The 25566-nt window shown below is 35.7% G+C and overlaps 3 protein-coding genes across 6 annotated transcripts in view; 1 reads left to right on the forward strand and 2 right to left on the reverse strand.

The window, feature by feature from the left end:
* LOC142337631 (unconventional myosin-Ia-like) overlaps window positions 1-9486 on the reverse strand; it is an 85552-nt gene extending 76066 nt beyond the window's left edge. For both annotated transcript variants that reach the window (XM_075387019.1, XM_075387010.1), the window contains exons 1-3: window positions 9239-9486; window positions 8805-8920; window positions 8103-8302 (exon numbers count right to left, since the gene is read on the reverse strand). In XM_075387019.1, the coding sequence (XP_075243134.1) occupies window positions 8103-8302; window positions 8805-8920; window positions 9239-9394 (472 nt within the window). In that variant the 5' untranslated portion in view covers window positions 9395-9486. The remainder of the gene's footprint in view (window positions 1-8102; window positions 8303-8804; window positions 8921-9238) is intronic.
* The window catches only part of LOC142337648 (uncharacterized), a 422288-nt gene that overhangs the window by 257606 nt on the left and 139116 nt on the right, over window positions 1-25566 (forward strand). The gene's annotated exons all lie outside the window — the stretch shown is intronic.
* LOC142337518 (uncharacterized) overlaps window positions 20533-25566 on the reverse strand; it is a 68718-nt gene continuing 63684 nt past the window's right edge. The window contains exon 17 of the mRNA XM_075386842.1: window positions 20533-21696. Coding sequence (XP_075242957.1) covers window positions 21542-21696 — 155 coding nt within the window. The 3' untranslated portion in view covers window positions 20533-21541. The remainder of the gene's footprint in view (window positions 21697-25566) is intronic.

Below are 25566 nucleotides of genomic sequence, written 5' to 3' on the forward strand. Positions count from 1 at the left end.
AAAAAGAACAACAAAGAACAAACAAAATTTCAATTGAAACTTGCCAGAAAACGCTGTCAAAACCGTCAAGCCAAATTTTGGCACTCAAAATATATTTGATTGCGCCTTCTTCAAACAGCTATAATGTAGTACGTGGCCATTCGTTAGTAAGACTAGGTAACAAGTAGACAAAAAAGCGAAGTGCTAAAGTATGTAATACTTTTAATTTTTTTTTCGAAACAAAATTACATTCAATGTCATGAAAGGCATTAATTACAAAAAGAGCTATTTAAAAATCGTCGTTTTTTCATGAAAAGGAAACCCTCGAGACCTGTAATTATCCAGAATATTTCTTGCATCTACAAAAAGAACGTCAAATATGACAAAAATCAATTTAATTTATTTTTTTTTTTGTGAAAAAGCGGTGTCGAAGCCAGTAAGGTCATAACAAAATCTTCAAAAAAAAAGATTTTGGGACACCAATCCCTTTTATTCCCTTGACACCCATAATGTCATATTTGACCTGTAATCAACTAACGAGATTAGGTAACAAAAAGAAACATAAAAAGAACAAAATTGCGAAATTAAAAAAGTTTTTTTTTAATTTTGGAAAACGATGGGTTTGAAAGTCATAAAAGCCATCAGCTATCTGCTAATATCAGAATATCGGTTTTTCTATTCTTCCTAAAAAGCCAATGAAAGCTATCACTATACAGGAAATTTCATACGACCGAAACGACAAAGTATAAATGACAGTTAAGACAAAATTAAAAAATTCTATTGATTTCTTCAAGAAAGAGGCGTCGAGGCCATTAAAACGATGATTTATATCTTTTAGGATTTTAATATGTTCAATTGTGCTTTAATTTGAATGCTAATAAGGTGACATGAGAACTGTTAATAATGTGATAGTGACAAAATTAGAAAACGTGAAAAACTGGCAAATATCAAAACAAACAAAAATCTTGTAGTATCAAAGCCAGAAAACAATAATTTCAGGCTTAAAACTGCAACCGAGAATAAATGTTAACTCAGTAGAAAGAAGAAGCAGTCTTTTTTGCTGACACTAAGCTGGAAGTTGAACAAATTAAGAAAAAAATAGAGGAAAAGTTAAGCCATTATTTATTGAAAAGTCAATTATTTTTAAAAAGAAACGACCATAAACTTTCAATTAAAAAACTAAATGCATTAGCCTGGAGCTGTTTAGCAAGCGAATTGGTTGGACCTATCACTCCTGAGCTTTGATTTGATATGTTCTGTTCTTTATTATTAAAAAAAAAAGTCTTTTTTTTTAAAAAGACCGACTGATTACAACCCGATTTTTTTTGGATTGTAACAGTCCAAGAATGGCCCAAAACTACCCCTGTTAATACTTATTGTCCGTTAAGAACAATTGATTTTTCGAATGTTGTAGATATAGATAATTTCTTGAGTTGAAACTCAAAATAAATTTTGCATTTTTGATAATCAACGAGTAAAGTTAGCAAAAAACGGCAAAGTTTTAACTACAAGGCACTCTCTGCGGACTCTGAAGTAGAAATAGTCCCCCTCTGAGTCTACAAAGATTGTATGAGTGTTGTTTGGGGGTGTACTGTAGGCAAATTTAATCAAAGTGGACTAAAGTACCTTATTTCGTGCTGTTGTTGATGAAAAAGGCTAAATTTTGAAATGTTTATCCAGATTTTTTGACCAAAAAATTAAATCAAAACAATCAAAAATGCTTGTTCGTCTTCAGAAACAAAATCAACGACACTATTCTTAAAAATTATAACAAATTTTAGCAAAATTGACGAAAATTTAGGCAAAAATTCCGGAAAATGTGAATAAAAACAACGTGAATTCACTCTTCTTTTCTCAGAAGTTTAAGCCTCGATAACTCCCTGTAGAAAACGAAAATTAAAAAAATCTTTTTAATTCCATATTCTACGCTGGACGAGCTTTCTAATGATACCAGTCTCAACTCTCTACGATGAATATATCGAGCGGCGAAAATTCACGGAACAAAAAACATACCCGACAGATTGCCGGAAAATAGCCGCCATTTATTCCAATAAGCATGATTGGGATTGAAATAACAGAAGATATTGAAAAAAAAGATTTTTGTGCAAAATCATTTTTTTAAGTCCGATTTATTTTGATGGCATTTCGTGGTTGAACATAATTCTGTTTTAGAGAGAGGCTACAGGGGCTACTATCAATACCAATAAGCATTAGAGATGGTAACTAAGACTTATAGGAACGACGTTCAATTAGCGGGCATCTAAAATTGGGCTTTATGGGTTTATCCCGTTTCTACTTCTGACTTCAATTTTTTATACTGACTCTGTTCATTTTGAATTGCTTTGCTGAGCAACTGATGTTCAAAATCACTTTTAGCAGAATGAGAGAAGAGAGAAACTAGCCTAGAGAAGTCAAAAAGATTTCACGCAAAATGTTGAAAAGGCGGCAAAATGAGGTAAAGCGAAACATTTTTTTATTCGACGAAGTAAAAAAAAACATAGCAGGACAAGTCCTGAAATACAATTCAAAGAATTGAATGAAAAACTCAGACGTACTCTACCCGACCAGCAGATCAATTGAACAATTCCAGCCAGAACAAAAACAAAATCATCTCAAAAAATTGAGAAATCAAAACTAAACAAAATATACTCATTGCTAAAACTCAAAGCTTTCAAACCTAATGCAAAATTTTTTCCTTTAAAAAACCTATTTCAAAAATATGTTCAAAATCAATTTTTGTTTCTCAAATCGGTCCAGTATTATATCTGCAAGACCTGAAAAATATTCATTGGCCCTTGAAGATCGATTAACTTGAAAATGACCAAAAAATTTAAGAAATCAATTGCAAATTATCAGAAATTGTTGCTGAAAATCGTGATAAAAATATCTTCAGAATCATTTCTATGACTCTAGAGGCTATCCAGTAACCCAATTCCGAGCTTTAAAAACCATTCCATTGTTACTAGAAACCATGAAGTGCCCTATTAACAAACCTCAAAGGAGACTGCCTGGTCCTTGAAGCTGGAAAACTGAAAAAATGACGTACATTTTCAAAAACCTGAAAAAAATGCGAATTTTGTCAAAAAAAATTGCTAAAATTTGTGATATTCAAAAGATGAAACCAATTCCATGGCAACTAAAAATGTTTCAGTAATTTATCATCCAACCGCTAATGAGGTTTTCTGGCCCCTGGGATTCAAACAACATGAATAATGACAATGTCAAAAAAAATATGAAAAAATTGCACGCTTTGTCAAAAAATGCTAAAATTCATGATGGCAAAAAGTTGAAAACCATTCCATTACCACTAGAAACAATGCAGTAATCTATCATCAAACTCTTTATCAAACTCTAGAGGAGGTTTCTTGGCACCTAGGGCTAAAAAACTCAAAAAATGACAAAAATTTTCAAAAAACCTGAATAGAATTGCAAAAATTAGTATCCTTTCGCGAGTTTGTGTTTGTAGTACCAAAACTTATAGCTCATAAAATGGCCATAACAAGCAATTTTGTGTCGCAAACGACCTTAATCAATTTTTAAAAACTTCAACCTAAGACTAATCAAACAAAGAAACTCAAAAAAATTACAAAAAACATGAAAATTGCGCCATTTTGAGCCCAAAAACTCCTAAAAACGACCTTTTAACCTTAAATTAAGGCCATCCCAGCAGCTGCACCACTATAAGCACTTGAAGGACTACTAAAGCCCACATTGGGCATCTAATGAAACTTAATGCCCGCTGGGCTTTACCTGTTTATCCCGTTTTGAACGATCAAAGTCATTGAAAATGTGTGAACACATCTTAAAAAAAAAAAACACAGCGCACCAATACAATTCAAATTCTTTGAATTGTAATAGGAGCGCTATAATAGCCGGCTGAGAAGATGAGGGCGGCTATTAAAAAAAACCCAGTTGAGTATATAGTTCCTCCCCCCTCAAGAGGGTCGGAACAATTAACTTGCAGCTATAGGACGCCAATGGAAACTATCATCATTGAGATTAAGTCATAAAATAAGAAAATAACAACAAATAAAGAACTGAAAACAAATTTACCAAGAACGTCTAACTGAATATATATAATTTATGTTCATTGGGCCTCATTTGCATGTAAATAAAATCTGGCAAAAATTTAGCGTAAACTTGAATTCATTCCGGCACGATAACAATCTGGTAACTAAAACACAACAAAAATTGCAAAATTTTTTTAGCGAAATAAAGCGCCCTAAACAATTCGATCAATATTTATTGTAAAAAAAACCACGATAAAACTAAAACAAGCCTTGATTTTGCTGCTCGACCGGTAAAATAATGGTTCCATCTGTTAGCGAAAAATATACTTTGACAAAGAAAGTCAATGAAACAAAAATGAAAGAATTAAATGAATTTCGGGTAATTATATTAGGAAAGTTCTATTAGGAAAAACCAGCAAGCTAATTACAGAACGCTATCCTAGGAATCTGAAGTAAGACAAAAAACTGCAGAAAGTGTCAAGCCTGCGTCAGCAGTTTTCAGATTGGTTCTTCCAGCAAATGCGAATACATGGTGCTATAGTGGCATTATTGGTGCGTAATTGAGGCATCATTGGACTGAATTTTGAAAAATTTAACCGAATTGTTGGCAAACAATAGGGATGACAGTTCAGAACAACTCATTTCTCTTTAAAATCAAAATCACCGCATCGTCAATAGATAAAAAAACATAAGATTGACATTCAGGAAAAGCTAATGGCTTTAAAGGGGACAGTAGAGCTACAAATAATTCACTTAAAGATTCACAAATTCACATAAACATTTCGAAAAAGAACGGTATCTTAGTCAATAAATAAGATAGCTAAAATTTGCAGCCAATAAGTTCACCAACTTACACCTTACAGAAAGGCCAATAAAAATTGTTCCTCTTGACACTAAGTAAGATGACCACAAGAAAAACAAAAAACAAGCAAGACTTTAAAAAATCATCTTTCATTTGAAAGACCGCTGTGAACCATAATTAGACAAACTGAAACAATAGAAAACACTAGCTGAAAGTGAGATTGGGGCATCCTTAACAAAAGATGAGATTTGTCATTAACGAGACTAAGTGATTAGACAAACTGAACAATGAAAACTTGCGAAACTCAAAAACTCTATAAATACTACTAGAAACAAACAGTTTCACAGAAAATCATAGAAAGCATTAGTTTCGAACTGAAACAACCTAATAAGATTAAAGGATAAGACAACAAATAGTTCATCAAATATTTGCAAAACTGAAAAATTCATTAGAGTGTTTTGAAAACAAACATACTCAAAGTCATGAAAATTACTAGCTTACTAGGAACCAATAAGACCTGTCATTACTGAAACAGTGATGAGACTACAGAAATAACAAAAATCGCCAAAAATCAGGAATTAACTGATAATTTATGGCAATAATTTATGTCGAAGTCATAAATATCAATAGCTACACGTTAATGAATAAAAACTATTGTTAATAGGCACAACTAAAACGCATATTCGTCATATCAATAACACTCAATAGAAGAAAGACGGAAAACAGACGTCAAATTGCCCCACTTGCACAAAACTTCTCGCCATAAAAACCGAAATTTTGTTCCACAAGCTAATTCGAAAAAAAAACAACATTTCAAACCTGCTCGTTTTCGCCCTTCCTCTACGTCTCCAGCGTGATAAACCCAACACTCTAATTTGACTCTCACTGACGTGAAAAAGCCACAAAAATGTGAACAGATCTTTAAAATAGAGCATCCCAATACAATCCAGATTCTTTAGATTGTAAAAAACCACGAACACCGCAAAATATACCTACGCTCAGCTTACAGCTATAAAAATATACCTTTTCCTGACAATTTTCACAAATTTTTAAGTAAAACTGGCAAAAAAGGAGTCAATGTTCAACGAACTATAAACCTCGATAACTACGTGGAAAAGACGAAACTCATAGAAATCATTTTAATTCTATATTCTACGCCGGAACGGCTTTCTAATGATACCGCACACAACTCTTTACGATGAATATATCGATTTTTCATATATCGGCCAAAATTGACTGAACAAAAAACCCCGGTTGAGCATATATTTCCTCCCCCACCAAGGTGGGTCGGAACAATTAGAGCGAAAAAAACTAAAAAAGATAAGAAAGATGTGGCTAATTATTCACCCAAATGAAAAAACTCTTATCGGTTCATGTACACAAAGAGGAGGCCACACTAACAAATTACGAGATCAAAAAATTATTTAAAAATGCACGAAAGAATGAACAAAACCCCTTTGAAAGGCTTCGGAACAAGGTTGGTAACTAAAATCTCCAAGATACACATAACGAATACAGCAGCAAATGACTTCACGCACACAATCAGCTGATGAGTGGTAGCAATACAATAAAATGTTGCCATTTGAATTCAGCAATCGTATCCTGTGATAAAATGCTACCACAAAAGCGGGGACGACGGCGAATTATAAAGAATATTTGTGTCACAATAAGCCTCGCTAACGCTTCGCGGTTTGCCCTTTAGATAAACGGCAATGTCAGAGTCAATGCCCAAAACAAATCAGAAAAAGTAATTTAAAAATTGTTTTGGCCTCTGCAGGCCAAACAGACACAAGAAACATTTGACGACGATATTTAAAAGGCAAAACTAAACATAGCTGGAAGATTGCAAGAAAATAGCCGCAATAGATTTGTAGATCTGCGGCCTCAAAAAGAGAGTATTAAAGACAGACCAAAAAAGAGGTTCATTCTATTCACTAAGGACTGAGATTTTGAATTTTGACTAAGAATCTGTATAACTTATTCCTGTTTCTATTAGCTGCTCTTAAAAAACCTTCAATTAGAGCGACAAACATTCACTTGACCTTATCTCTTTGAATTAAAGTAAAGAAAAGTCGATATGATCGTCAGGAAGTCATTTTCGAGAGTGAGGGAAGACACATGTGACCAAACACTTAATCAACGAATGAAAAAAATAGCTCTGCTAAGAGCGAACTACCGCCACTAACGTTTAGTTCCTGACACTTGTAAATGAGACACGTAAAACGAAAGTCAAGGGCATAAAATTCACTCAAAAAGTCAAAACGGTCAGTCAAAAATTTTGCATAAAAAGGACACGCGTTTCATATAATTGCTTCAAACTACGTTCGAGAGCAATTAATAAAAAATCACGGGAATGAACAAAAAACACGCTCCGCTAAGAGTTAAGAATGACGTCACTCACGCAGTTCAGTTGAAATTGCATGAACGATTGAACAAAATGCAGATTTAAAGTCAGCGCCAAAAAACTATACCTAGAATGGTCATTCAATGGATTGAGAAAACCACTGACAATAACTCGATCCAAAAATTGCAAAAATCAGTCAAATTGCCGAATGAGCTTTGCGGCTATTAACAATTAATTTGCTGATTGTTACTGAAATCAAAAGTGGAAAGCTTTTAAATAAAACCTATAAACAAAACACGTAAAAAGCCCTCTGCACTTTGTTAATCAACACGGACAAATAAGAATTTAACATTTTCTTCATTTAATTTAGACGTATGTACTTTAAAGCTGAACTCAATTATTCTTCAATTGGATTGAGACATCCCTAAAGTAGGCAAAATCAATTACAGAGCAAAAGTCATTATCAGACTGAGGTAAATGATGTAAGCCAAAAACTATTCACGCAAAAAAATGCTTCAACTTTTTCAACTAATCTTGTTTTCTCTTGACAATTTCTGGAGGATTTGAGAAGATCATACATAAAAGACAGTGGAACAATGCAATCTAAAACTGATAATCAACGATGAGATCAAAGAGCCCTCTCTATAGCTAGGTCTATCAGTTATTTTATCCGCTAAAGAGTATCTGCGAGCTGTAAATACTTTCTCCCATGGTGCTTTCATACATTCAAATCCAATATGTTGGTGCATCATTAATTTGAATAGCTTTGTTCGACATAATTTAGGGAGTTAAAAATCCGTATTTTAGAAGTCAATAAATTTCAATTAATTAATTTCATTTAATTAATTGATTTACCAACTGAATCATGGAAATCAGTCGATTTTCTGAGCTATTTTTCACGTAACTTCACAAGACAAATTGGCGGTATCAACGAGAAAATTTTAGTTTTTACTTAAAAAAACTAAACCTTCAAGCACTGGATTAGACTCGAGTAGCTGGTTCTTGACTTTTCGGACAATCTCAGCTTTGCCAGACACCTCGGAAACGTAGTGCATAACCTGTTTGCTTGCCTCTGTTTTTCCAGCCCCTGACTCCCCAGATATTATGATGCACTGATCTTTACCCCATTGCCTCATTGACCGAAAGGCGGCATCAGCGATAGCATAGCTACAACATTCACATACACAGACTGTTTATTTTAAAATCTGTAGACTGTATGCTATTGGATTATGAATTCGTATGACAACCGCGTTACAAAGTGTAGGCAACCTTTTTGCCCTCAAAAGTTCTGACAACTGCAACAGGAACTATACATTACAGTGAAATTGTTAAATTAAACCAAGCACGTTAAAATTGAACTGAGAATTCAAAAATTTCAGAAAGGGGGCATTGTACTCCCGACAGAGCGCGAGATGCGCAGCTGGTATAATTTAAGAAGCATTTTCTTATTAGATAGATCAATGCACCTAATTAAGAGAATTTATCAGAATAACAATGCCATTGACCAAAACAAGATTAGTTCTTCAAAACATCATTCAGCCATGCTTGTGAGTAAAAAAATTAGTCACTGAGTAAAAAAAAGTCACTGACTAAGATCCTTTCCGAGCAGTAAGAGAAATAATCTTACACATAAGGTCACAAAACAAGCATTTAAGGCGGCGTAACTAACATGTGGGGTTCAACTTCAAAGTCTTCTCTCTCCGCGTATGTGTTGAGTACATCCTCACCATAGATAGGTAATTTCCTGTAAGGGTTCACAGAGACCACCACGTTCCCAATGTACGTCTGCAAACAGAATAGGGAGCTATACTCCTTACATTAATGAAAACCATAGCAATACAAGCATTTAAAACACTTCAAGCTTCGCTCTAAATTCCGGCCACTTTAGCGGTTTATTATATAGACTCCCTACCCGCAACAAAAGATCAAGATCCCATTAAAACATCGTCATTTAATGGTCAAATTAAGGCCACATTAAAAGCCTAACAAACTAACAGAATTGAAAAGAAATGAACCCTCTATTTATTCTTAATCTCAGCGCTATAGCACATGGCGGACATTAGTCTCCAAAAAATATAAGAGTATATAAACAATAGAACGTACGTATATTTTGTCATCATTGTATCTCTTCCTGAGGTTGTTCACAAATGATTCCTCGTTGATCGGATCCAGCAGTACAGCATCGTGCAGTCCTGACTGATTATCCAAAAGGGAGGCTTCACCCAAACTGAGTAGAGACTTTTCGCTTCTCTGAGACATTGCTTTTATTGTTCGATAATTACCCGCAGAATTTAAGTGTACCCATTTCCGGCGACGCAAAATGGCTTCTTCAGCAAAAGCATACCCATGCTAACACTGAAAGAAAAGATTAAAGCATGTATTCGATCATCGAAGCAACTGTACTAAAATATAATAATAAAACATAACCGACAACGTCGGGGGCATTGCTCTCAAAAAATTGGCGAGCGGTTCAAGGGCCACACTTTAAGAACCACCCTTAACACCATGAATTCTGTCTCTTAAAAGATTCGGCGAATCGCATGCTTAGAGACTAGTAAGCCGCAAGGCTTTATGAGAACTTAATGACCTCCGAGCTTTATTTTTGATCCCTTTTTTGAGGAAGAGATGTGAAATGGTCAGTCAGACGCAGAGTCGGTAGCACGACAAATCGCACTTAAAAAGACCTGCAGCACTATATAATTGCTACGAATTTTGAGAGCAGTTTCTTATTCTTCTGAAATGAACAGATGCACACCTATAACAGGACGAAAATTTAGTTCCCTTACGGATGACGGCTTAAACGCCGTTGATATGATTGAAAATTTCATAACTGGTCGGAACAATGGAAGGGACGCATCGCTTTTATAAAATAACAAAATATTTCAACAACCAAATACAACGAAAAATCTATTAATTTGCGCTCTGGAAGAAAAAGTTTGCATAACGACACGTTGCTCAATGGACCTCCATCTTTTTAAGTTGCCGATTGAAAAAATGTGATGACATGCAGTCCGATAATCAGTTTCGTCCAGCCGTCATGTCCCCTTGAGTGGTGCATTCTTTTCAGAACTCGAACAACTGAACAATCTACTATCCGATTGTTCAACAAATTACAAGTTGAACAATTAGGAAACAAAATAATTCTCTCTAACCATCAACCTCGTCGAATAATTTTATTCCTGCTGTAATGTTAAATTTCTAATGGAGAATCAGCTTTGCCTCATTTCACAGATCTTCACCTAATTTCATTCTTAGAACTGAACTGTATTTCCTCGCGAGTTGAAAATGGGAGTTATAACACCGCTCTTCAAAAAAGATCACAATTTAATTGAGAATGACAGACCAGTAGCCAACAGAACTTTTATGCAAATGCGTCATTCTGTCAAAAAAAAAACACTTTCAAAGTCAAAAAGTGATTCACTGATCGAAGCGCATCATCAAAAAAATCTCTCTCGCTCAGAGAAAATTAGTTCACACGACAATTTTAATCTTCCGCTTTTAGGTCAAAATGCCGTCTGAACGAATAGTATTTCCGGTAAAAAAAACCAAGACCTTCGAGTCGTAAAAAACCAAGAGCACCTCAATATAGTTCCGCTCAGCTTACAGCTATAAACAAAAGAGAGAGGACAGTTAGAAAAACTAACTTATAACTGAAGGAAAAAGGAATATTTGAACTTAATTCAAGATAGTTGTCCACTGCTGATTTTGACTTTCTGAGTTTCACTTTCTGAGTTAGGCAGTGCATGAGTGATCAATGAAAACTTTGTTCTTAGCCCAAATGCGCGAGCGAACTGACTCGATGGAAACCATGCTCTTCAGAATTCCAAAGATAAACCAAAGATTCCGAAGTTAATTGCCGCAAGCACTGCACAACGCATTTGAGTGGCAAAAGGAAATAGTTGACAACTGGATATAGTAATATCGTTTAAACGAAGATCAACAAAAAAATTCAAGAAACGAAGGATCCCATTTATGACTATCATCTGATTGCTCAAACTTTGTTTTAACCCGAAAAAATTGTAATTCATACTATTGGAGTGAAAAAAAAAATCAAATCTTAAGATACGTTTGACATCAGAAAACAAACCATTATAAAATTATCTCCAACACAAACCAAAACTTATGGCTATAGAGCATCTCCTAAAAGATCTTTTACATTCATGTCAGAACCTCAAATTAAAATATTTGAGCCTAAAAAGTTTATGACTTAGTCAAAAAGACTTATGCCCAGAAAAACATATCCACCAACTAAAAGAAAACCATTTCCATCAGAAACCTGTAATATTTTTCCCTATTTTAAAGAAATCATGATCTAAAATGACGCAAAATGGAAAATGAATCTACGCCTAAACAACAGAATTGCGCGAGGGGAGGTGTTGATCTGGAGTTGAGGTCGAAGTTGTGCCACAATTCTCATACTTTACAGGGCTTCCAGATGAGTCTAAAAATGGTGTTATATCGCCTTTTCGGAGAAAAAGCCCTTCGTACCATGCTTCTCAGCAATTCCGAATAATCGCATTCTTAGACGAGTAAAACTCTGAGAAAACTTAATTACCTCGGTCTTCATCAAAATTCACAACAATTTGTCGGTCAGAAGATAAATTGGTAGTACCAAAAATTGCTTAAAAATACCAATGTGACTAAATTATTTATTACAAAATTTTTCTGAGAGCAATTGTGAAACAGGAAAGGGTCTAGAACTATAACAGCATAAAAAAACTCAACTCCCTTAACACCAAAAATCTCCAAAGAATTCCAGGGCATAGTACATTTCATTGAACACTAATACCTATAAAAACTGCAATTCAAATGACAATGATTTATCCATCCATTTCAATTTCCGAGAAACTAAAATTTCCCAGACAAAAAATGTCGAAACATGGCTGGCAGATTGCCAGAAAATAGCCACAATAGATCTGCAGTCTCAAAAAAAAAACAGTAAAAAAAGACAGACCAAAAAATTCGTCTTTTCATTGAAGGCTGATATGTTACATTTTGATTAAAAATTTGTATAAGTTTTTGCTGCCCTTTAATAACCTTCATTTAGAGTGACATACACCCACTTTACCTTATCTCTTTGAATTAAAGTAAATAAAATTCAATTTCAAAGTGAGGAAGTCATTTTTGTGAGTGCGGTAAGTCAAGTGTGACCAAAAATTTAATCACGCAAATGAACAAACTCGCTCCACTAAGAGCGAAAAAATGACGTCACGCACGCACTTCAGTTGAAAATGCATGAAATAATGAACAAAAATCAGATTTGAAGTGGTTGTGACGTCATCTGGTCGTAACAAACTAACGAAATAACAAACTAACGAAATAAAAACATAGCCCAAGAATTCCGGAAGCGACTCGAAACGTCAAAACATCAAAACATCACAGAGACACCAAAACTGCAGCTGAAGCCGTTAACTGTAGTATTCAACCACTAACTCATTACCTACCCAGCACTGATAAAAAAACTGGTGAAAATTAACCACTGTCACAGAGAAAAAAAATGCAGCAAAGATTTAAACTATTGAAAACGTTTGGTAACGTCAATAAGTCCGAAATAATTATGATGCTCAAAACACTAATAGGTTGAAAAACTGACAGTTTGATCAATGGCATCAACTAATTCATGATTCTAATCTCAAAAAGATGGCGAAAGCAAACGGCAGATATTAATCTTAGAAATTAAATTAAATTTTTCAAAAAAGAATGATCAAACTCAAGAATCAGAAAACCACTACAATTAGATTTCTAATCACTGCAAATTAGAAAATGACAACGCGTACTTTTTCCTAGTTGTGTATATATATTCTAGACATGATTTCATACTAATTCAAAAATTAAATTTTTCACAAAAGACATAATTAACAGAATAAAATTCAAAAGCAAAAAATTGTTTCAAAACAATACCAAGGCCGGGAAAACCTTGCAATAAAAAGTAATAAGTGGCAATTTTAGAAAACGCTTTCTACCAGAATCTCAGTACTTTCAGTACTAGCATTAAGTTGAATGAAATCAAGTGCAAACCAAAGAAATAACGAAAATCTAAGAAAAAGTTGAAATCATTCAATTTTTTAACAACTGAAAAAATCAATGCAACAAATAAAAAAATACAGGTGCCAGAGCAAAACTAGAACGATACAAACTTGAATGTGAAGAAAATGGACACAATGTAAAGATCACCGTAACAAAAAGACTAATTCTCGATTTTTGAAAGTCAAAAATCAAATTAAAAAAAATCAAGAAAAACCAACACAATTCATTGTTCAGCATTCCAGAAAAAGGAAAGACCACGAGCCATCCGAGACAAGGACCCATCCTCCTGAATAGAACGAAAATAAAGTATAAACAGAATCCAAACATTAAAACATTTTGCAAAAAAAATGGTTAAAATTTTTTTAAGACTGAATTTTTTTAAAAAAATTTAACTGTTTTTCAAGAACTTTACGCCAAAAAAGGACTGATTTTTTAAACAAAATTAAAGTCCCGGAAGTTGCACAAAAACACTATTTCAAGTAACTAAAACCAAAATTCGAACAAAAAAGAGCAAAATTGGAAAAAAAACTACCAAAATCTGATTAGTAGTAGTAGTAGTAGTAGTAGTAGTAGTAAAACACTTGAATTACCTATAAGAGGATGTACAGTAAAACAAAAAATACTATAATCAGGTGCTTTACACAAAATTTTTTTACAAAAAAAGCTAAAATTAACTGAAAGTAAAGAGTTAAGCTATACAAAAATTACATCTACATTTTAGATACTAAGTATATGTTACACAAATGTCATATTTAGATCGCGTTAAGTCCAGCAGCAGGTTGTGAATTGTGGTTTGTCGGGAAAATTTTGACTTGAAAAAATTAAAACTGATATTTAGGAGATCGGCAGCGTCGTTTACTAGTCTCTCAACACGGAAGAAAAAAGATTTTTCGGTGAGTCGTTTTCTCGATCTCGTAAGGACCAGGCGTTCCAGATTCTGCGCTCGTAAGTTAACGGATTTTTTTCAACTTTGAAGTAATCATCGAAACTAATGCAGTTCTTTTCATTCACTATTGCCAGAAAAAAAACCGAAGATCTTCTTCAATGAGTTGATAACTGATCGGCAACGAATGAGACTTCTGTAATGATTTTTCATAGTTATCACAACCCAAACACCAACGAAGTCAATGATAATTCAAATTTTCAAGCTTCCGAAGTTCACAAATATCAGGGTACCAAGCACGGTAACCGTACAATAACACAGAGATAACACATGCTTTGTATAGATTGAATTTAACTCCAGGGAAAAGATTTGAAGGAACACTATGCTTCAAATAATTAAGAGCTCTGCAAACTTTGACAAATTTGATCCTTAAATGAGCTCCCCACTTGAGTGAACAAGATAATTCAACACCCAGGTCGCTGACCCGCTCGAGCCAAGATAGTTCGTCGTTTCCGATAAACAAGGCATCGGTGGATGACCTGTTGAAATGTAGGTAGCCACACTTCTGAATATTGAAGGAAAGTGAATTACAATAAGACCATAACCTAAGAGCACAAAGATCGTGTTGAACAGATTTTACGCAAGAATCTTTTTGGCATACAAGTTTGGCATCGTCGGTAAAACAGAACAATTTTGAAAACTCTGGAACTTCATGCATGTCATCAATGTAAATCAAAAATAGAATAGGTCCCAAAACACTGCCTTGCGGCACACCACTAGAGACAGGCAAGCAATCCGACAAAATGTTACCAATTTTAACTCTTTGTTTCCTATCTTCAAGATAAGAGGAAATAAGGACCACGAAATTCTCGTCAAAACCAAAGTTAGTCAGCTTCACGAGCAGATAGGGGTGATCGACTGAATCAAACGCTTTACAGAAGTCGAGATAAACGACAACTTGCTCTACATTTTCAACAAAGTTCAGATACAATTCATGCAAAAAGATTAAAAGCTGAGTCACAGTTGAATGTTTGGCGCGCAAGCCATGTTGTCTAGTATTCAGACGATCTTTAACATTATCATAAATGTATATAAAAAGAAACTTTTCAATAATTAACGATACCCTTGGAAGAATAGAAATAGGTCCGTAATTTACGACGTCAGCTCTTGATCCTTTTTTAAAAATTGGTGTTATGAAAGCACATTTCCAGTTTTCTGGCCATTTAAAAGTATTTATAACGTAGGTAAAAATGAGATAGCAAATGGGCGCTAAAGAATCCGCTGCTTTTTTTAAATTAGTTTGAGGCAAACCATCGCAGGCCGCTATCGAACTATCAGGCACTTGTAAAAGTTGCTCGTGAATATCAAGTATGCTAAACCTAAACTCCGAGAGCTTGATTCTGTTACCAAAATTGAAATTACACAGAGAGTCTGACGTTTTAGTCTGAAAGACAGAATTGATTGAAAAGGTTCGCTTTATCGAGATTACTGGACGCCACTCTTCTTTTATAAAAAAACTTTGCTGGGAAAGGTGCTTCTACCATTCAATTTTTTCAGCAGAGCAAAGGCTTCGTTTGTCGTGAATGTTTTAACACTGTTGAGAAAAACTTGCTTATCCATTTCAATAAAAATCCCTAACTCTTCTTCAAGGGTTGCAACGTTTTGCTTGCGGCCCCGCTTGGCGGTATTTAATTTGTTCGAGCAATGCATGGTTGCCGAAGAATAGAAGAATGGAGTATTAACACGCTTTCTGCGCTTTTTAGAGATACACTTGTCAAGAGCAGTATCTAAAAACTTGTAGCATAACAAGATAAAAACGGGACGTGATAAAACCGGAACGAGATAAAACCAGGGTTAGCATATTTTAAAACAAAATTACATTGAGGTAGAAAGAGGGGTTGAGTATATGAATAATCAAAAAATTGCCATATTAACTGATTTTTGACAAAAAGACGGCTGAAAGATTCAAAAATGAAGAAATTTAGAGAAAAAAGCCAAAAATTAACAAAACATAACCGACTGTCGGGCGAATTGCTCTCTAACGACCGACGAGCGGTTGGCCTTGTCAGTACCTAGCCACTGTTTAGTTAGGATAGCTTTGGCTTAATTGAAGGGGCCTGAGATTAGGGTAATAGACGATGACATCACGCCACATAACAGCCGATGAAGTGCGCCATCAACAAAAGAGTAAAGGAAGGAGAGAGAGAGAGAGAGTGCGAGAATAAACGTGATGGAGAATGAGAAGGAAAGAAAAGCCAGCCAACACAGAAAGAGCGAGAGAGAGCTAGGAATTTGTTCCATGATGAGATTCGACTCTACACTTCAAGTTTTCCAGACTTGATAGTAACTAAACATAGATGAACAAACGGCTAAAAACGGTTGTCTTTATGTGCCATTCAGTCAAAAACTACTTTTCAATGTCAAAAAGTCATTCAATAAACGCAGCGCATGATAAAAAACTTCTCTTGCTCAGAAAAACTTAGTTCGCAGTGGAATTTTACTCGCCTTCGCTTTTAGGTCAAAACATCGTCTGAACGAATAGTACTTCCGGTAAAAAAAACCTTAAGAAAACCAATACTCCTCTTCGAGTCGTAAGAAAACCAAGAAAGGCCTATAATAGCCCCAGCTATCGCTGTGCGGCTATTAAGAATAGAATTATAAAAGAAGAATTATTTTGTTTTGAACGCGTCAGTCTAAAAAACATAACCGACTAACGTCGGGCGAATTGCTCCCAAACGACCGGCGAGCGGTTGGCTTGGTCAGTAGCTAGCCACGGGGGGGGGGGGGGGTGCACCGGGGGCTGATGGGGGCAGCACTGGGTGGGGGGGCAAAAGCGCGGTGGGGGGTGGAGCCAATAGTGGGGGTGGGGGGTCAACAAAGGGGGGGGGGTGTCAACTTCTAAGAACCGCCCCTCACACCATAAGTATAAGTATAAGTCTCCAAGACAGTTTGAGCTGAAACAGACCTGAAAGTCTATAAGAGCACATAATGCCCGCTGGGCGCTACCTGTTTATCCCGTTTTTGAGGACGAAAAGTCAAAAGCGTCAGACGAAAAATCGGTAAAGCGAAAAATCGCATAAAAAAAGACCGACAGGACTAATATAATTGCAACAAACTTCGTTTGAGAGCAATTAAAAAATCAAGAAATGTGCCAATTTTGAACTTCAAGCGCATTTTCAGGCTCTTCAAAGCACTGTCGTATCAAATTCCGAGGTTTACATTTCAATATAGCATCAAAAAAATTATTTCTACAAAAAACCAATTTACAAGCAAAAAAACTAGGCCACATAGATGAAAAAAAACGGCTAAAAACGGTTATGTTTGTGCCATTCAGTCAAAAACTACTTTTCAATGTCAAAAAGTCATTCAATAAATGCAGCGCATGATAAAAAACTTCTCTTGCTCAGAAAAACTTAGTTCGCAGTGGAATTTTACTCGCCTTCGCTTTTAGGTCAAAACATCGTCTGAACGAATAGTACTTCCGGTAAAAAAAACCTTAAGAAAACCAATACTCCTCTTCGAGTCGTAAGAAAACCAAGAAAGGCCTACAATAGCCCCAGCTATCGCTGTGCGGCTATTAAGAATAGAATTATAAAAGAAGAATTATTTTGTTTTGAACGCGTCAGTCTAAAAAACATAGCCGACTAACGTCGGGCGAATTGCTCCCAAACGACCGGCGAGCGGTTGGCTTGGTCAGTAGCTAGCCACGGGGGGTGCACCGGGGGCTGATGGGGGCAGCACTGGGTGGGGGGGGCAAAAGCGCGGTGGGGGTGGAGCCAATAGTGGGGGTGGGGGGTCAACAAAGGGGGGGGGGGTGTCAACCTCTAAGAACCGCCCCTCACACCATAAGTATAAGTATAAGTCTCCAAGACAGTTTGAGCTGAAGCAGACCTGAAAGTCTATAAGAGCACATAATGCCCGCTGGGCGCTACCTGTTTATCCCGTTTTTGAGGACGAAAAGTCAAAAGCGTCAGACGAAAAATTGGTCAAGCGAAAAATCGCATAAAAAAGACCGACTGGACTAATATAATTGCTACAAACTTCGTTTGAGAGCAATAAAAAAAAGATTTTTTTTTCATTTTTTAGTCACTGTCCAAAGTGATTCAATTTGGCGTACATTTTCAGTTAGATTCTAAAACTATACTTAATTCAGCTTCTAAAACTGAAAGTTGTAAAGCCTAAAACTAGTGTCAGCTATCAATCACTCTCATGAACTTTGATAGCCGAACGCTCTATGCCTTAATGACCAGGCTTTATCGGTTTAACCAGTTTCTTTTGATTTTGCTCTTTTGACATTGAACGTATTCACTTCATTGCGTAATTTAACGCATGAATAAATTTAAAATCCATTCAGTTGGAACCGTGTGTTAAGTAAGTCAGGAGTCAAGCGTGAAAATCGTGTCTTATGTAAAACGAAAAACGTGATCAAAAGGTAAAGCGAACTAAAAAAAATAGCAGGACAAGTCCTGACGTACAATTCAAAGAAGTTTGATTGACTAAACAAAAACTAGATCAGGAACCGATTAAAATGGAATTGGGAAACCCATTTCTTAAAAATTCAGATAAAAAAAAATTTTACGCCGCAAAACCACTCGCTCCACTTCCTGTTTCGGCGTGACCAGAATCACTACTCCGATTTGACTTCAAAAATCATGAAAATGTGTGAACAGATCTTAAAAAAAGACCGGGCCCCAATACAATTCAATTTCTTTGAATTGTAAAAAGGAGAGCGCCTAAATAATAGCGGTTGAGAGGCTGACAGCGGCCATTAATCAAACCCCATCTGCAAGAATCACATTCCTCTAAGCATTAGTGGGAGGGGTCTTTGGCTGCACGGGGCACTTACGGCCTGAACAATGTGCAGGGGAGGGGGGGTGAAGTGAGGGGGGTTGTATGTGTGTGTGTGTGGGGGGGGGATGTGGAGTCAATTTCTATGAACCGCCCTTCACACAAGTATAAGTGTCCAAAACAGTTTCTGTGACTCGCATACAACTAATGCCCGCTGGACGCTACCTGTTTATCCCGTTTTTGAGGACGAAAAGTCAAATGGGTCAGACGAAAAATCGGTCAAGCGAAAAATCCCATAAGGCCAACAGGACCGATAATTGCTACAAACTTTGTTCGAGAGCAATTAACCAGCGACTAAAAAAACATGATGGAGTTAAAAAGATTCAGTACTGATTTACACTTGAAGCTAGGTCCGGGTCTTTTAACAAAGAAACTTAATAGCGATTTCTGTCTGAAATTTTCCGCTTATTTTCAATAGTATTTCCAGAATGTACCAAGAGATTTCTCAACTAAATTTTATTTGTTCTTTACATATAATGTTGTCTTTTTTTACTGTAAGTAACATTTTATGAGAGTTGTGAGTTGATTTTCGAAATCGCCAACGCAACTTACACAGAAGCGTAATTGAGCCCAATCTGCACTCATTTTAGAAGCAATTTAAATCCATGATGAATATAAAGATCATTGTAATTTCTAACTACATTGTATCACACCAGTTTTATTGACAACAAGTACTAAAAAAAATCCGGAACTCGTTTATAATTTGTGAAACCATTCTATTAAGTTGAGCATCAAAAATTGTGTTAAGAAACTGGCCGCCAGTTTCTGTGTAAAAACTGGCTTGAGGTTAATACTTTCATGGGCACAAAAATGATTTCAAAGTTGAAATTTTTCTCACCCCGTGATTTGCCCAGTAAGAGTATAATGTCCCCCCCTGTTACTTATCCAATACGGTATATCGAGTCCCCTTAACTTTCCTAGTAACGGTATATTGTTTGCTCCGCGACTTTTCCAGTAAACATTAAACTTTCTACCGTTTGTGATCGTTTTACAATGAATGGATCATAAAGATGTCTTTTTTTCTAATCACGACCTTGGACGAGAAGATCTAGTTAGGTGACTCCATCATCCTAAGATGTTAGCTCGTAGATATTAACTTCTCGAATGCCTCCCGTATTTAATCGGATTTGATTTATAGGTTTTAATGTCTTCCCTCTACAGAAAGCAATCAAAATTTGGGTGCGTTGCATTTTGTTACGGAATTGAATGTTGTGGAGGTGAAGTGAGTGGGAGGGGGTGTGAGTGTGAGTTTTTGTGAATCCCATTCTTAGAGACTGTTAGGGCTTAAGGCTCTAAGATAAATTAATTCTCTCCCAGTGTTACCTATTTATACCGTATCAGAGGACCTAAAGTCAAATGGGTGGGACAAAAAATGGTCAAGCAAAAAATTGCATAAAAAAGACCGACAGGACTAATATAATTGCTACAAACTTCGTTTGAGAGCAATTAAAAAAACAGTACTTTTCTGGATTATTTATTAAGGTTGAATTGGTTAACTTTTTTCAGTGACCTTGGAAATCGCCGGCTCGGTTAAACTAGGCTAGGAAACATTTCATCGTTTTTCGCTTTAGCTGTTGATCTGTGATAGCGAACCCAGAACCGTAGCATCCTGTCGTTTGCTCTCTCGAGAAAAGAGACGTTTGTAAGAAAAATTTTATAATTAATGCTTTGATCTAGATCTACATTAAAAATTTCGGAAAATATAGCCCTCTATCTTCATTGACATCATTCATTCAATTCAGTTCGCACTTTTAATTTGATCCTGAATGCGGTGAAGACTACAAGCAACGTATGGAAATATAATCTGCAGATAGATCTCTTGATTTTGATTGTAGTAATGCATTTGTTCTCTTTTTTATAGGTCAACTTGAGTTCAACCACATACACATCTTACAAATAATCAGCTCCTTTTGGAAAATTTTGGCCTTTTGCTATGCTTTTTTTCGATCTCTTGTCCTCTAAAGGACTATATACAGTCTATATTCGCAATTAGAAGATCCAAATTCTTGAAATTCGGTGATGGATTATAGATGCAACAATGTTCTTCTAATTGAGAATTGAAAATCGTGGCAAAATTGTTCATAAAATGTTTTGTTACGGCTTAAAGAACCATCTTTAAAAATTCACTAATTGTGCCACGTCATTTTAAATTCCAATGGTAAACAGCTTTGCTTCAGCTAATAAAAGCTTTTACGACTCAGTAAAATTTGCCTATAGCGAGAATTACAAACTGTAATATTCGGTTGATGCAATAATGCATTTGTATGTACTGCACGTCAGATGGGATAAAACCGAAGCATTTTTGAATGCGCCGTCTATAGGAAGGCTGCAGATGGGGTGGGGTTGGGTTGGGCTTATCATTGAACGTCACACGCACTGACAAGGACATTTACTTTCAATCCATACGTCACATCAAAAAATCAAAGTTTCTTTCACTATTCCACATCTCAAAATATATCGTATTCCTTCAAATTGGTAGATTGCACATATCGATAGACGAATAGGATGAATGGTGAAGTATTGTTAATAGGTTTCAAAGCCCACCTTGCTACTCAGTAGCTAAGTTAAAGAGCTTGGGACGCCTGTTTTTCAATACTAATTCACGTGATATTCCGAAGACTCCTGACCTGAACTGCATTGACCTGTAATCATTCCTTGGACATTCCGCCATTGACACTACCCCCTTTGTTCCCGTTGTTGGGTTTGTAAGGACTGCTACCACCGACTTCAGCACTTACCGCCAACACTGCTTTGTTGTCTAGTTTCGGTGATTTGGCATTCGCACTGCTTGCGCCATTGTATCCTGAAATTTAAAAGCAAAATTAACAGTTATAGCAGGATAACTGCAGAACTACTGTTCGCGCAAATCATTGTCAAAATTCGTTGTGAACTTCAAAAAAATTAATCATGCATCTGCTATTTTAGACATAAAAATAAGTCAAAACATGAGCATAGCCGGCAGATTGCCGGAATAGCTGCGAAATAGACCTGCGAGCCGTATAATAGAGATAGAAACAGGCGCAGATCTAAATTGAAAAACGACGCCGCTCAAAATCGATGTAAAAAACATTCCGCGATGAATTAATAAAGATTGTTAAAATTCGTTCAGCAGAAGCCTTTTTATTAGGCTCCTTTACTGCATATATGAGTTCCTTTGACCTTTAAAACTCAAGTTTAATTTGAATTAGTGTAAGGGCAAAGGAACTCATATGAGCAGTAAAGGCACCTATTAAAAAGGCTTCCGCGGAAGGAAAGAATTTTAACAACCATTATTAATTCATCAGAATGTCTAAGTTGCTTTGTGAGCGGCGTCGATTTTTTTTTAAAATTTAGATCTGCATCTCCTTCTATCTCTATTATGAGGCTCGCAGGTCTATTTCGCCGCTATTCAGTCAATCTGCCAGCTATGTTTATATTTCGATTTAAATTTATATCTAAAATAGCAGATAAGTTTTTCTGCAGATTTTATTGGAGCTATGTTTTGATAAATGACCATTTTTTGCCTTTGAGTTTAAAACGCTTTTTATCCTCTCTTGTTCCTGATAAATTAGATTTTGCAGTAGTTTGATTTCATGTTAACAAAATTACATCCTGGAAAAGAGAAAGTGTTCGTTATTTTCGAAATGTAACGCAAAAAGGAATAATTGCTGTGTCTCAAGTTATACTTTTCTGGTAACCTTCTACATGGCTTCTCCAAGTGCAAAAGTCATTTTATTGAGTGAGGTAAGTCGCGTATGATCAAAATCTAATCACGCAAATGACTTATAAAATTTCGCCAGAGAGAGAGAAATGACGTCAGGCGCGCAAAGCCGTTAGAGAGAGGAAGTTATTGAAAAAAATTTGACTTTTCAGCTCTGCTGTGTGAATAAATGTAAAACGAAAAAAGAGCGCCAGACGAAACAAAAACAAAGATCACCGCAAAATAGCCCCCACAGCTGAGCTTCGCGATTGTTACCGGCAGATTGCCGGAAGAGCTGCGAAATAGACCTACGAGCGAGCCGTATAATAGAGATAGAAACAGACGGAGATTTTAAATTGAAAAATGGGCGTGTATGAAAAAATATTCCAAGATGAATTAATAAAGATTGCTAAAATTTCACTCCGCAGAAGCCTTTTTATTAGGCACCTTTACTGCACGTAAGAGTTCATTTGACCTTAAAATAATTCAAATTAAACTTAAGTCTTAAAGTTCGAAAGTCATTTTATTGATTGAGGTGAGTCACGTATGATTAAAATCAAATCACGCAAATTACTTAAAAACTTTTGCTAGCGAGAAAGAGCGCAAAATGTCGTTATGCTCGCAAACACCGTTAATGAGAGGAAGAAGTAATTCAGAAAATTTGACTTTTTCAGCATTGCTGTGTGAACATAAAACGAAAAAGAGCGTCAGACAAAACAAAAAACCAAAATTACCCCAAAATAGCTGCGCTCAGCTTACAGCTTCGCAGTTGTAATAATAATTCCGAATTGCATAAAGCTAGAGGAAATCAAGTGCAAACAAAAAATTGAAAAATCTTGAAAATATTGAAAAAACTCTTTTAATAGCTTGTAAAGACAGAGCAAATAAGGGTATAGGTTATGGAAACTACTCTGCATATATATTTGCCAAAGACAAATGGGTGCAAAGTTCTAGGTTACAGACTCATCCCGATAACAAAATTAAGAAAAAGTAATCTTCAGAATTTCGATAATGAATCGAAAAGTAAAAAAGATAAAAGGAAATATCATTGGAAGTTCAATAAAATGAAATACGAATCCCTCTTTCCCAACCACTACAGTGAAAACAGATTTCAAAGACTCGACGCAATAAAATATTTTGCCTTAATTTTTGAAATATTAATAAAATTGTAACTTCCAAACAAAATTTCTCTGAAATTCCAAAGACCCAAAGTGTCACAAAATAATGAATTATCAAAAATAAAAACACAGATGGCAGATTGCCAGAAAAAACCCAAAATAAATTCGTAGATCTGTAGTCTGGAAAAACTGTTTTTCAAAATGCTGATCTGTTGTATTTTAAAAAAGTTTAACTTATGTTGCTTCTATTAGCTGCCATTAAATATCATTTAATTAGAGTCACGCACCCTAATTTGACCTTTTCTCTTTGAAATATAATAAAGAAAAGTCAGTTTCAGAGTGAGAAAGTCATTTTTGAGAGTGAGGTAAGTCACGTGTGACCTAAAATATTACCGAGAGAATGAACAAAAAATCACACTCTACACTAAGAGTTAAAGATGCCATCACGCAAGCAATTTAGTTGAGCTGCATGAACGAATGAACAACATGCAGATTGGAATTGGTGATTGTGACGTCAGATGGTCGTAACAAAAATCTTGCTGAGGATATAGAAAAACCAAAAAAAGACCAATAATAGCTTCTGCTATCGCTTTGCGGCTATTCAAAACAAGATCCCTAGCTTTGCACAGAAAGCCTCATTCCAGTAAATCAAGCCAAATTATAAACAAAACACTTGTAATCGATGCATAAATTATCCTTTACCGCGACAATGCATCAAGGTACTTTGCCAAGAACACTAGTTCAAAAAACTATAAAACTCAAAAAGTACTCAAATAACCAAATTAAGGATACGTTTTAAAAAAGGTAAAAATTAACTGAAGAGACAAGAGGAAATTTTGCTCTTGAAACGCATTATTAGGCTCTCAAACACAGTTATTACGAAATCCCAGCTCGATGCAGCATCGTATAAATGCAGGGTCGACCAAAACCAATTAAAACCAAACTACAAACATAGTCGGCAGATTGCCGGAAAATAGTCGCCGTTGACACACTCGACGCACATCAGAATTGAAACAGAAAAAGAAGAGACAGAAACTGACACAATTTCTCTTCTAAGTGTCAAAAAGTGGTACAGTTTCAGTGAGATTCGAAAACTATACTTCATTGAGCTTTTAAACTGAAAGCTATTAAGCTTAATACTCATGTCAGCTAGCAATGGCTCTAATGAACTTTGATAACCAAATGCATTATGACTTTATGACCGCGCTTTATCGGTTTCTCCCATTTCTTTTTATTTTGCGCTTTTGACATTGACCGTATTCACTACATTGCGCAATTAAACTTAAAGCGTGAACGAATTTAAAATCCAGTCAGTTGAAAAAGTGAGTGAAGTGTCACGAGTCAAACGTGACTTATGTAAAACGAAAAACGTGCTCAAAAGGTATAGCGAATTAAAAAAGGAGACCACCTAAACAAAAGCCGGTGAGCAGCTGACGGAAGCTATTAGTCAAAACATACCCGGCAGATTGCCGGAAAATAGCCGCCGTTGATTCCCATAAGCATGATTGGGATTGAAAGAATAGAAGATATCGAAAAAAAGATTTTTGTACAAAAACATTTTTTAAGTCCAATTTATTTTGATGGCATTTCGTAGTTGAACATACTTCTGTTTCTTAGAGAGAGGCTACAGGGGCTACTATCAATACCAATAAGCATAAGAGATGGTAACTAAGACTTATAGGAACGACGTTCAAATAGCGGGCATCTAAAATTGGGCTTAATGGGTTTATCCCGTTTCTATTTCTGACTTCAATTTTTTATTCTGACTCTGTTCACTTTGAATTGCTTTGCTGAGCAACTCATGTTCAAATTCACTTTTAGCAGAATGAGAGAAGAGAGAAACTAGCCTAGAGAAGTCGAAAAGATTTCACGCAAA

The sequence above is a fragment of the Convolutriloba macropyga genome, chromosome 1 (genome assembly GCF_964194025.1).
Source record: "Convolutriloba macropyga chromosome 1, txConMacr16.3, whole genome shotgun sequence".
In the NCBI taxonomy this organism is placed as follows: Eukaryota; Metazoa; Xenacoelomorpha; order Acoela; family Convolutidae; genus Convolutriloba; species Convolutriloba macropyga.